Source organism: Embiotoca jacksoni, unplaced genomic scaffold, assembly GCF_022577435.1.
Source record: "Embiotoca jacksoni isolate LCO1_2020_lvr unplaced genomic scaffold, fEmbJac1.0.p SCAF_15, whole genome shotgun sequence".
Classification (NCBI taxonomy): domain Eukaryota; kingdom Metazoa; phylum Chordata; class Actinopteri; family Embiotocidae; genus Embiotoca; species Embiotoca jacksoni.
The window spans coordinates 2,533,237-2,547,128 of record NW_027185285.1 but is presented as its reverse complement, the minus strand read 5'-3'; the positions used below and the strand labels follow the sequence as shown (position 1 = coordinate 2,547,128).

The following is a 13,892-nucleotide window of genomic DNA, read 5'->3' as shown; positions in this document are numbered from 1 at the left end:
TATGACGTTGGACTTCAAATCACGGTGACCTTGTGACCTCTGACCCCCAAAATATAACAATTTCATCTTCGGAACTAAGTGAACATTTGTGCCAAATTTGAAGAAATTCCTTCGAAGCTCTTCTAAAATATCTCATTCACAAGAACTGGATGGGCAGACTCAACACCTCCGGTCAACGGCACAAAGACCAAATAATGTTTCACAGCCGTTATACTAAACAGCTTTAAAGCAACAGGCTGCACAGCAGATGTTTCAGCACATGTTCACATTATCGTAGCGCTTGTCGGAGATAAAAAAGGAACGGGCGTAGCCATGTTAGTTAATCGTTTAATCAGTCTTTGACTGAGCTGACAGTGGAGTAGATTACTTGCAGAATCTAAATATATCTCTCAGAAAATAATACTGTATTTTTGAAAGAGTAGCTTCCTGTAAATCTTTCACATACTATATATACACATTATTTTGCATTATACATATACACTTGTATACACAGTCACAAAAGCATCACATCAGAAAGTGGATTCAAGTGGCCTGTTGAGGTTTTGCTGTTCGAATGGCGAGAACTTTGAGGTGTGTTTTTACGCTCGGACCGTTTCAGCGATTAGGTGAATTTTAATTTCTTTGCACTGATGGGAGATTCAGGCCCCTCTGAAATAATAAACCAAACTCAGACTTGAGCACTTGTCTGAGGTAGGTACGATTTTGAGCTTTGATCACGTTTTATTTTCCAGTTCTGAACATGACGCCGCCGGTTCGTGTGTTTCATGCTAATTGTCATCGCTGCCGGAGAGTTTGTGTTCCGTCCCGTCTCTGAGCGAGATTGTTCAAAAACAGCTGAATGGACGAACTCAGGGCAACGACTGAGAAAAACTGACGTTAAAAGTCAGACTTTCTGGGAGTAACGGAGACCAAATTTAGACGTTACATGCACACAAGCTCCGAATAATCCCACAAAACTTGATGATATTTTGCTAATGGGTGGTTTTACAGTGATCAGTTAAAAAAAACCAAAAAAACAAAAAAAACATCTTATTTAGCTACTCTGCACAAAATCAGAGTGATTGCCATTCTTTCTGTATTTTGATTCAGATGTAAATGCCTAAACAATTTTCATTTCCAAATTACCACATGCTGATTGCCCTCTATTTGGACATCTTTTTGTAAAATGGATGTAAAACTGCTATTATTTCCAGATTTATGTTCAAGTGCTGTATAATGAGGAGACTGGGAAACATTCAATTCAATTCTATTATACTATTTAAGTATAATTTAGGACCTACTGATTAAATAATAATCAATATTTTGATAAAAAAAAAAAAAAAATGTAGCCACAATCTCTTGACACGTCAAATGTACAATTTCGGGGCAGAAAATGAACAAGCTTTGATCAAAACCACTTATCATCTGACCATGCAACTACTGTCCGCTCTCCTCAATGAATAAGGACTTTGAACCGAGTTGAAATAATGATTAACTGTCATGATACGTACAAGATTTTTGTGGGGCAGCACATATTGTAGCACGCAACGTAAGCACAGTCTTGGTTAAAATATATTTCCTACTGATTGATTGCAGATGTACGTGGCGGGGGTGGGATTATTCAATAAAAATGATCTGTTGACTCAAAATAACCCCAGTACGTGAAATGCAAAATACACAATGTTCATTTATGACTATCAAATCACCGTTAGTACGTTTAGCGATCCTTCACATTTTACAGTGAAACCACACCCATGGAAATATTCCAAAATGTTATCAGGTTAACATGAACAGAGATTTAACAGTGTGGCCACCTTTTCATTTCTCTTCACATGAATGCCCCACCTCGCAGGCGTATCCGTTCACAGGGTGATAAATAAACTGGCCCTCTCACTCAGAAAGCTAATAAAAAAAAAAAAACGATCTAATGCAGTGATGCTACAGACCTCATGCAAGAACACGTTATTGCATTTTATCACTATAAGAATGATCGGTTTGCTCCTGAATAATGCCTGGATTCCACCGGCCTGTGGTCTATGACGGCTTCGTGTCCCACCGGAAGCGCGTGTGTGGGGGTGCGTCCATGTTTTCATGCCTTTCCTGTGTCCCGACTTCCCTGCCCGGCAGATCTGCCCAGTGCAGCTCGACCTGGCGTCCGTCAAAAATAGACCGGGTGCGTATATTTTTAGAGGAGCGGAGTGATAATCCATTTTTGGGACAACTCTGAAACACGCTGCGGCGGCGGCGGCCGGTGAAATCACAAGCATTGTCTAGGATGACTGCGATCGGCACCGGCGGCCGCGACGCAGCCGGTCCCGGTGGGCAAGCGAGCAAAGCAGCTGTGCCAATAACGCGCAGATTACCTCAATGCATCTGAGCAAGCGCTGCAGCTCGGACTCCTCTGTGTGAAAGACTCTTGTTTGCAGGTGTTCGGCAGGCAAGCCGAAACACCTGCAAACGTATGCAAAGATGTTTCTGAGACGGGTTTTGAATTATTGCCTCTGGAGCGGCCGAGTGAGTCCGCGTATCTTTACCGGACAAAACATCCCAACCACTCGTGACTGCGCATAATATGTAGGGAATGTACATGCCAGCTCCTCGGGCTGCTCTCTGTCACCCTGCGTGGACTTCACTCACTCTCTGCATGCACTCCACTGCACGAGTGAAACACACTTCTCAAAATCACAGTGAGCTGCGGCTCTCTCCTGACCTGGGTTTTGTTCAACGTGTTAATTTGAACTGCGTCTGGTTAACAGGTAATGTTATTTCAGCAGATTACAAGAGGTATACTGGTTATGTCTGAACCCTGAATACTTGCTTTAGTTTTGTTGTTTTGTGATGTGGTGTGGATGTATAAAAAATGGGTCTGCTGTGGAGCTAGAAACATCAAAATAATCTCTTCATGCCTGTGAGTGGATGAAAACCATGGGACTCCATCTATCCAAGAGAAATGAGAACATGACTTCACGCCAGAAACTACTTCTAGCTACGCGGTAGTACTGGTATGGACAAAGAAAATAGCTACAGTTTCTGTGAAAGACCTTTAAAATGTGAAGATTATTTCATCTGATAATGAGGAATCACTCCCGATACATTTATAAGTAAAAAGAAAACTGAGCTGAAGTGTTTAATCAAGCAACCAAGGCTTCTAGTTTGAGGGGAGTAAATGGTGATATTTACTGGCAGAACAAAATGTTCATTAGCTGTGGTGGTTGTTGATAAACCAGCCACCACCCATCAATGCAAAATAACTTGGCTTCACTTGCTAATTAAAGTTTACAGCTTATTGGTTCTGCTTGTGTGTTAGCGGGAAGCATTGTGCCGTAACACTATAAAAATGTCAAAATACATCACATCGCATCATATTGAGACTTTACAGTGAAATCCAGACAGTCAAACTTTTTTTTTTTTTTTTTTTTTTTTTTTGCTGTCTGCAGAGCTTTCGCAACACAAAACCACACGCACGCAACGGCAAGGTGCTCGGAAGTCGCTCACTAACAGGCTATTTTGTGCTTGTCTGTGTGAGACTTGAAGAAAACGCTGCACTGGATGATTGTACCCAATTTACCACCCTTGAACTAGAAGCCCGAGCGTCTCGCTGGAGAGCTCCACTCGGTGTCAAACAAAACAAAACAAAAAAAAAGAAAAAAGCAGCACTTAGTGGTTTTTTGCTCGGTTTGTCCTCTCACTGCTCAACTGGATAGATCAGATCAAGTCCTGGAAGGTGACAGGAAATTCCACAGTCAGCTATGTCGCTCCTAACACAGTCCAGAGCAGTGAGGGAGCCCAGCCAGATATACTGGCTCTGTAGGGGAGGAGGGGTGGGGGTGGGGGTGGGAGGGGAAGATAAGTGCTGGCTAGGCCAAGAAGTGGGAGGGGGGGAAGAAAAAAAAAGAGAGGGAGTAGGAGGGCCATCTGCGATCTCCTGACAGGCGATATCACGTCGCCACTTGTTGCACTGTCGAGCGTTCGTGAGGGCAGGACCGGTCTCTGCAGTGCAGCCTCCTGAGCAGCCGCTGGAGCTTGTTGGAGAAGTTTTTGTTCATCTGCCTGTACATGAGAGGCATCGCGAAGCTGCTGGAGAAAGCCAGCAGCTTTGACACGCATCTCAAAAAATAATAGGTGGGTAAGTAATGTGCGTTGCCGATGTACCCGGGTGCGCCAGCGACAGTGTGCACCAACAGGGTCATGTAGTACGGGGTCCACAGGACAAACTGCACACAGACCGAGGCAAGCAGCAGCCTGTGTATAGACGGGTCCAGGCGGCCGGAGTCCTGATCCAGAGGTGTGGACTCCTTCCTGATGCGCAAAATGAGCACAAAAGCATAGAGAACAGCGACGGCCGGAACCACGTAGCCGATGAACATCATGATTGCGTCCGCCGCCTCCTTGTTCTGCATCTTGGAGCACTCGACCATCTTCGTGGAGATGTGGTTGCACACGTAGAAGAGCAGCGAAGAGAAGCTGGTGAGCACCGCGCCGCCCCAGATGAACCCGCACACGTGCTTAGTGTTGTACACGCTGGACATGTACGTGCGAGGCAGCGCCCGCTCTATGTAGTAGTCCAGACTGAGCAGCGTGGTGGAGTACATGATGACCAGCGACGAGATGTTGAAGAGGATGAGCAGGGTGATGTAGACCTCGTTGTTGTACTCCCACGCGTGCCAGCGGGTGAAGGTGGAGCTCAGGAGCTCCACGGGCGCCACCGCGTTGAGCACCAGGCCCGCGATGGCCATGTTGACGAAGTAGACGTCCGGCATGGTCATGGACACCTTGTTGGAGAGGTTCACCACGACCAGCAGCACGTTGCAGCACAGCCCCAATGGGAAGCACACCACGAGGTAGATGAGGGAGAAGACCGACAGGATGAGGCCGAAGTCGTGGCAGAGCCGGAAGTCCACGCTGGTGTCCGTCTCATTGTAAACCATGCAGATCCACATCGCTGGGCTCCGACGCTGGTCAGGCGCTCTCAACAGGTCAACTGCAGGCAGAAAGTCGGGGAGACAGGAGTTAGTGACGGCACTGAGAATACTGTTTCATGCATGCCATTACCACCACCAAGGGAGGTTATGTTTTTGATGAGTTGCGTTTGTCTGTCAGTTGAAATAAAGACAAAGTACCGGCCAAGCAGATTTTAAATTTTGTGTGGATTTGAACTGTGGAGCAAATCCACAAATTACTTTTCACCCTCATTAACGATGCGCAAAATACCTTCAAATCCAGTAGATGATAGAAGTTCAGCAGTGACAAAACATAGGCCATACTAGAAACACGATGACGTCACGTCACGGTCCAAATTCACAAGTACCAATAATCCTCTGAGATACACTTCGTTCAAATTTATTACAGATAGCAGTCAAAATGGAGCTCTCGGGGACAGTCGTTTCAACATTGCCATTGTTGTAAATATATTCAGACATATAATGTGGCTGCGATTGCAGATTTGCAAATCTTGCTGCACCTCCAGTTGCATATACAGTTGTCTTGTAATTCAGCTTTAAATGCCACGAGAAGAACAAAAAAAAATTATTCAAACAATAGCTCAACTATAAAACAACCAGGACATTGTAATCGTTGTGAGCTCATTCAGACATACTTTGGATGCATCATTCATGTCTTCCAGTCACACAAGTCAAGAGTCTGTGCGTGTTCTGTATTTTGTCATAAAAACAGCAAGTTGCTTTCTGTCCTCGTCTGTTATTGGTTGCTGTGCTGGCTGGAAGAGTAAGCAAGGCCTTGACACGAAAACACGTCAGCCACGACTCAGCTATTATGCACTGTTAATTTCCTTTCATTGCATCTGACTGGCTGAATACAAACGTCTCTCGATATGTTTTCGTTTGCGAGCCCAGCCTCAAAATAAAAAAAAAAAAACAACCACTATTTCTCTTCGCTGGCCCGAACAAATGAGCCCCTTGTTCTGGTGGAAGAACACAAAACTGCATTTGTCTGACACTTTGGCAAGCTTCTTCTTTCTTGCTCGGCCTCTCGTTTTCTCTCCATCACAGTGATGGAGTGAAGTGCCGCCCGTGCGAAGCCGCCGGCGTCCTTTTCGTACGGCCGCGCGGCAAAGATCACGCAGAAAGAACACTTCACAAGACGGCTTTGGCGCTGCCGCTCCGAGTGAAGCGCGTTCACCTTCTGCTCAAGCTGCTGCCGAGCGGACCGGGGGCGTGCGGCGATGGGTGGATTTATAGAGAGCGAAATGTGAGGCAGGCGCCGGTTGAAGAGTCGCGCAGGAACGAGTTGAGGGTTGGAGTTCAGGGTAAGGTAAAAAAAAAAAGAAATGACCAAAGCACATGTTGGGAGAATTTGGGATCAAGGCTGATGGCGCTGCAAATCTCTCTAGCAGCTTATATAACGTTGGCCTTGCATAATTAACTCTTAAATAATTTAGTAAAATAGCTCTGGTCAAGGAAAAGGAAGATTATAATTATTTCATAGGATAGCAGTGATACGTCACCCACTTCCGCTGTATTTCATTTCCTTAGAAATGATTTGGTTGTGTTTCCACACGTTTGGCTTCATTCCCAAAACTGCTTTAAAAAAAGAATTTCCAGTGAAAAATGAGTGTGGCAATTTGGGAAAAAGTCCTGTGCAAACCTCTTCCCTGAAAATAGCCGAGGACAAAGTGCAGGAAGGCAGTTTTGTTTGCAGGAGGATGAGTAACGATGCCAGTAAAAGGGAAACATTCTTCCGTTCACTTACGTAACACCACTACTGAGAGGCTGTTTTGGCCTTAAGCCTCAGACACACATACGCACACAAGGGCTCCGTCCCTCCTCCGTACTACCCAAATTGGCCGTAATGAGACGATAGTGGAGGCTGGAGCTCAGAGCTGGACTGGAAGCGGATCAGGAGGAAGAAAGTATAGAGTTACTGTTTACAAAAAAACAAACAAAAAAAAAAACCTGTCTTCACCAAGACGGGAGCACCGGTCAGCCCTCTTGTAAACACGGATCTCTAAACACCAGCAGCGAGGTGACTCATCGGCTCAAACAGACCTTGACAAAAGCACGGCATTTGCAATGATCCTCTCCCATTGATTATGTGCTCGTCTCTGAATGCACCGCACGTTAACATGAAGTTTGTTCGCCCTTCCCTCCTCCTCCGACAACCTCTCATCACCTCGGGAGAAAATGACTCGAAGGGGAGGCCGGCGATTATTAAAGGGGGGGGTCTTCGCTGCGTCGGGGCCGGCTGTCCCCATTCATTAGCACCTGCTGTATACCGACGTCTCTGCCAGCCTTTCATTATCACACCGGCTGCACTCTGCAGCTTCCGGTGGCTGCAGGGCATCTCCGAGTTCGCCATTAAAACGGCGTTCATTGTTTCAAGGGCTGCGGGAACTTCTCGGTTATGACAGAATGACTTGCGATGCTTCCCGTTTCAGCACAGTTTTTAGCCGTAGTAACGAAACACAGGACCTTAATCTCAGGCCGCTGCCTTGTTAATCAATACTGGACTGTAGGTACATATTTGCCACCGGGACCGTGACCTCGGCGTTATTATAATATCTACATAAGGTTGGGTATTATTTCAAATATTTGAAAGACCAGCACTTGACTTCAGTTTCTCAACAATACTTTTTCAATAAAAATGTCATAAAACTCCTTTTGAGAGAAAAAAAAGAAAATTACAAAACACATTCCAGTACTAAACGTCAGCTTCCATGCAGTTTAGAAGGGGAGAGAGTAACACAGGTTATTTTGTGTTGCGACAATTCACAGATGTCCCCCGAACAACCCACGTGCAATCCTGGATGCTCCAATTTGTCACAATTCCTCAGCGCCTCGCAGTAGATGCTGGTCAAAACGAAACTGTATTGGCGTGGGTGTAGCCAAAATATCATAATCTGCCACCAAATGACAAGGATTTATTTCTGTAGACCACATCAAAGCGAATCCATCTGTGCCATTAAGTATATCCCTACATATTTGATTTGTTGAATGCTGAACCTTAAATACCCTCTTAAAATAAGGCCGATCCAATCAAGGTACAGTTGTTGCACGATGTGGTTGTTGCACGTAAGTGGAGAAGTAAATGCCAGTTGAAATAGCTTGCTTAATATTGGAGAGCAGTTTGTCCACTCTGCATACCGTGAAGGCCACACTCGATGGAAAACACATCCACTCGTGAAATAGTATTTAAAATCGGGCTTTTCGTATGTAGCTTGTGAACCGCTGGCGTTAAAACTGTCTGCATCTATTCTCTCTGGTCCACCTCTCCCTGGGTGTTGTAAACACCATTGCACTTTAGCTCTGCACATTTTGCCAGCAGCGCGTGATAATGAAATCTCTAGTTTTCCACTCGGCTGAGGGAAAGAAAAAAAAACAGGCAAGGTGAAAGAAAATGTCTCCCACTGACTCGGAGGCAGCGTGAGCTCCATTCTGTATGTCTGTTTTAATGCAGAGTAACGAGGACCATTTCATTTTCAAGTCCATGTTAGAGTCTGTCAGGCCTACAGCTGGATGTGATGTAGCAGGGGTTGAGTGGAGGTCAGAGATGCACTGTTAACTTGAGCAAAACAACAGGCACTGTGCTCTGCTGTTATCGCAGCGTGAGTGCTGTTGGAGGAGTTGTGTCTTTAAAAGGCTATATTCGTGTAGTTATTGAAGTACATAAATCATGTTTTATTGTTTGTCGGGTTATTTTTTCTCTTGTTGGATTTTTATTTTTTATTTTTTAGGGCTGTTCCCTTGAAAACATTTTTCCTCATGTTGCCCCGTGTTTATGCTATGTAAATGCAGATGCCCGGAGTTACAAGAGACATAACTATTTCCAGATTTGTGTTCTTGCACATCTATGCATACGGGAGAAGAAACCCCCGACAGCCAAGCTGAAAAATTGTTTGTCTCGTTCTTCTTGGACATGACTTTGACGGCCGCGGTAGACTTGGTTAAGCCTCATCTGAACTTTTTGCACTACTCCATGTCAAAAGTGGTTAGGTTAAATATTCCCAGAGGGGGCGTCCCTGCTACAGCATGCTTCAGCCCCTCATAACGTGATCTCGGAACAGCGTGCTTGACGTCCCAGCGTTTTGAGGCCAGATCTCGCAGGCTGATGCGAGCAGTGTGACGTACTGGGCCCACACCCCTCATATTTCGTTACTGGAATTTACAGGCCCTTCTCAGAAAACACTGGGTGATGTCACATGATACGCAACTCCTGTCCGCGAGCAGTGGGCGGTAGCAGAAATACTACAGAAAAGAAAATGAGATTGCATGACTCACTTTTACGCATGTTGCGGCTGCGCAACGGCGTCAGAAGTCAAGTGGAACAAACTGATGGTGTGCAATTCAAAGTAAGAGGCCATAAAACTACTTTCAGAATGAGAGACCATTATGATGTAAATAGTTTATCGAAGAAGGTTACTAAATCTCTTCCTGTTCTAGTTTATTTCTCAGCTGCCAATTATTTCCTTGAAAGGAGCTCATTGACTGAGGGGATCAATGAGGGATCTCGGTTCAGGTGTGGTAATTATCCATCAACCCAATTTCAGTAGATAGGTTTTCTATCTTCCACAACATTTACCCCAAATGGTTTAGCGGGGCAACGTAACTTGTGTTCAGGGTTGTTGCCTTGCAAACTGCAGAGGTTGTTATACATTTTACACAAAGGTCTGTTGTCTACTTGTCTTATTAATCAGTTAATCTACAAATCTTAGCTGACTAACAGCAGAGTCCCTGAAAGAAAGTCTAAGGGACTTTCTGCCGCACAGAAGTTGTTGAACAATTTCAGATTTCCTTTGGAGAAACATCATTTCCTCTTATCAAGTGTGATAGACTCTGATCAGTCTCAATGGCCTCCTCGGCTTCTTTCAGGCAACGTGTTTTAACTGTCACAGGCATCAACAAAGTCGAAAGTTCAATGGTCAGCACAAAGCAGGCTTACTGCCATTAAGCCAGGGCGCACACGCCCATGCCCCCTTCGGTCACATGGATGAAGTTGAAGACAACAAGTGCAAAGCCTAAATCTCGAGACGCATTTAATTCGGTGAGCTGTAAGACTTATCTGACAGGGGCTACTTTGTGAGAGAGTAGCAATCATTCAGTCTCGTAGCTGAAATACGATCAAAATTAAAATAATAAAACATTACCATCACCATTAATAGTACTGCCGTTCACACATCAATTTAGTAGCCACTCAATATTAGTCATTAAAGGAAAGAAATGAATGATCAAAAGCTTTGATATGTATGATTAAACTAAGATGTAAGCTGTGTTGAACCCTCAGGATAAAAAAAAAAAAAAAGAAAACTGAACAAAGTGGGCGAGCTACACTTTAGTCAGTTAATAACCTTGTATTTTATGAATGATTTAACATCATAACAAAAAAAAAAGTGATCATAATGTATTGATGACTTGGGATATGAAGAAAAGGCTGTCTTCATATTGCAGCCTACTAGTTATAAACATTGCTTAAGAGTAACTAAAGACATGCCATTAGTTTTAGGTCCCAATTAAAGACATCTTGTCAAAAAAGACTATTATTTACTACAACTTCATATTACCAGTAATGGAGTTGTTGTTGTTGTTGTTTTTTTTTCTATTACCTGAGAGCTCTCTGATTAACCTGCCACAGTCTTTTTGCCCTGAGAAAGGTGATGCCGTGGGAAACATCTTCAGGTGTTGTTTTCCAAATATAAAACTGTGGGGCTTCTGCAGCTCAACACAGCTAAGGAAACAACAACTTAACGCGTTCTTGTTTTTGTTTTGTTTTTTGCGGAAACCGTGTCATCACAGTTGATGAAAGCGTGTGTAGCTGTCACGACTTCACCCATTATTCAACCATTTCTGTGGCTATTGTTGGCACAACTAAAGCCCCCCCCTCCTCCTCCTCCTCCACTCCCCGCCCCCCTCTCTAGCCGTCCCCAGCGGGGTAAAGTCACTTCTACCCGCTTTCAATTGGCAACCGGAGTACTACTTTTTTTTTTTTTTTTTTTTTTTTTTTTTTGCAATAGTGAAGAGAAATGATAGAGAGGAGAAGAAAACTCACCGCAAACGTATAGGTTTGGGTCGTTGACAAACCTACGGAGGCATTGGGTTTGGATGTTGCATTTCCACTGGCATTTCTCAGTCGTCTCATTTGGGAGTAAAAAAAAAATAAAAATAAAAATAAAAAGACGTATTACAATGTAGCTCCCCACGCGCTCATGAAGACTGCAAATTGCGAAAAGAGACGTTTGAGTGGATTTCAGTGAAGTCGCTCGTTATCTATGAACTTTTCGGACTAGGCTTTCAGCTCAAAAGGGGCCGACCGCTGCAGAGTTTACTACTGCTGGAGTACTGGTGAGGTCTACAGTGTGTACACACGTGACCCTCCCCCCACTGTCTCCCTGCTCCACTCTGCGAGGCCCGATTGGCTGTTCTCCGCTCTGATTGGACGGAGGGCGGAGAGGCGGGGCGGCGAGGGGGAGGGGGAGGGGGGGGGGAACCGAGAGGAGCGCACATACAGCCAAGTCGTGTTTACATCACTTCAGAGGACATTATGGAAATGTGTCTTATTCTGAACCTTTAAAGCCGCAATATGTATGATTTTTTTTTTTTTTTTTTTTTTTTACTCAAAAACATTCATAAATGAAGAGAAATTATCAGTCCAACGGGAAGAAATAGCAGTTTTGATGTCATGTCAAAGACGTCTGTGTATTATGTTGCAGAGATAAGTTAAAATGCTAACACACAAGTCCCTTCCTAAAATAGCACTTATTGTATATGTTTTTTTGTTTTTTTTTAAAAAGGTCCTAGTATTTCAGTAGCTGCATAGAAACCTTTTATTTCTTAACAAAGCTTTTATTGCAAAAAGGATCCTGTTGGGACAGAAATCTGATGATATGACTTTAGATGAGTAATTCAGAACAACTTTTGAAAATAGCATGATTGCTGATTAAATTGAAGTGACAGATTATTAACTATAGGAACAGTGATTACACAATCTTAGAAAAGAGACACAAATCTGTTAAACGTACCACCTTAGCGACACATGTAGCGATCCAGACTGGCCTTATAGTTTCTAAAACTGGGCAAACAGTTTCTCTTGAGAACAACATCAGTCTTTTGAACCGACATTACATTTGAGATATTGGTGACAATTCACAGGTGTGGACCCAGGCTGCAATTATAGGTCCATCTTGCAGTACCAGACCCTGCAGAGCACAATACATCAAGTGCACAACCTTATGTCATTTTCTCTGCAATAGTGTTTGTTACAGTATCTGTTCTGTCCAGACTTTTTAGGAAACAAAATGCTTCCTATTGTGTTCAAACGGGAAATGTAATGCAACTTGAATACATTTCTTATTAATCATTTTCATCCTTTTTTTTAGGTAATCCCCTAGAGAACAAAGCCATGGTTCAGACAGTTGTCTGATGTTGTTCAAATGTTCTCTGCAGACCAGCTTCTCTTTAATGCAGATGAAAAGCAAAGCTCCTGTCTCTCAGAAAGAAAGAAAACTATTATCATATTCAAAAGTCCAAAGGCAGAGTAATGGTGGCATTCTACACTGATCAACACATGAGGGAAAAATTGTAATGAAGCAAAGCTGATAATCACTTTGGAAGGCATTTTAATAAACAGAGTATGTTAGAATGATGAAGTGCCTTTTTGTTGTGCTGTTGAATAGAGTCTTTAATAAAGCAGCTAAATTTGCTAAGAAGATTAAGGATTATGATGTAAATTCTTTGCAGTTTAGAGCACATATCATAATCCTGAAATAGAGAACAATGTTGTTCAACAATCAATTCAAACTAATTCATAAATTCACAATAGACTATCCTGATAATGAGTCAAGTCAGTAACTCCTTTGTATTTTGATGCAACATACAACCTAAAAGCAACAGTGTTTCATGGCTAAATAAACTTGGGGTCATATTGTATTTTAATAACCCAAATACATCACAGCGATTTCAAGGTCCAATAACAATACATACTATTTACAGTCAAGTGCCGTCAGAGCTTTTAGTCGGTGCAAATGAGTCATACAGAGATACCAAGTGAATGTCATGTTCTTGTTTATTGCCGTTGTCACTGGAAACCTAGGAAACTGTTTTTGATTAATACTAAGCTTTATCCATTGGTCAGCGATAAGAGGGATGCCTGCAGCATGGTAACATCAGGTCTTAATCAGTGCTTCACTGTGTACAGATCCGTTCCTTAATTTCCTACTCAGCACTTGAGGGGATGGAGGGATATGGAAACAAAGTCCTGACCTGAAACACTGAAAGTCAACAGTGTTAAAAGAAAGCAAGTAGATATTTCCTTTCACTCTAAAGAAATATCGGTGTGCCCCTTCAGCTCGCCATGCAAGTAATGGATTAGTTATAGGTCAGTAATAAAAATGAAAAAAAAAGTACTGAAAGATTTTTGGAATGCACAGTATCATAACAAAATGCCTTGCCACGGCTCAGTGAGCACACTTAGGCTTTCTGAGAGTGTTGAACATTAGTCTCTTGTGCCACTTTGAGAGAAATGAAGTAGAAATGTTAGAATGGAGTAATTCAAGAGCTGCACTTTTCACTGATATTAGGTTTAAACATTAACATAGCGACCACACCGCTAATACTGTAGTTAGCCTTTTCCTTTGTTGGAGACACGTGTAGCCAGAGAACTGTGATGTTTGAGAGTATAGTGTCCAATCTGATAAGGGAGTTTATAGGAAAATGCAGAGCAAACTGTTCCTTGGTTGTAATTAATACATTCCCTTTATCATGTTATCTAAAAACAAATATAATACATGTACATTCCAGGACAACAAATGGTTTGTAATATAAATGACCACAATGGTAGGAACAGGAGAGTTTTGCAATGAAAACATACAGCCTTTCCTTTTGTTGCACTATAGGCAGAGGTAATAAGAATTTTAAGGCCAGAGAATAGCCTAGCTTCTACAACATACGTTATATGTTGGTCAATGC

At 43.1% G+C, this 13,892-nt stretch overlaps 1 protein-coding gene across 1 annotated transcript; it reads right to left on the bottom strand.

Moving 5' to 3' along the window:
- Nucleotides 1-313: 313 nt before the first annotated feature.
- gpr146 (G protein-coupled receptor 146) lies at nucleotides 314-11,245 on the bottom strand. The gene is made up of 2 exons (XM_069148776.1): nucleotides 10,978-11,245; nucleotides 314-4,960 (listed from the first exon to the last, which is right to left on the bottom strand). The coding sequence occupies exon 2, from the start codon at nucleotides 4,917-4,919 to the stop codon at nucleotides 3,918-3,920; it is 1,002 nt and encodes a 333-aa protein (XP_069004877.1). The 5' UTR covers nucleotides 4,920-4,960; nucleotides 10,978-11,245; the 3' UTR covers nucleotides 314-3,917.
- Nucleotides 11,246-13,892: the final 2,647 nt, after the last annotated feature.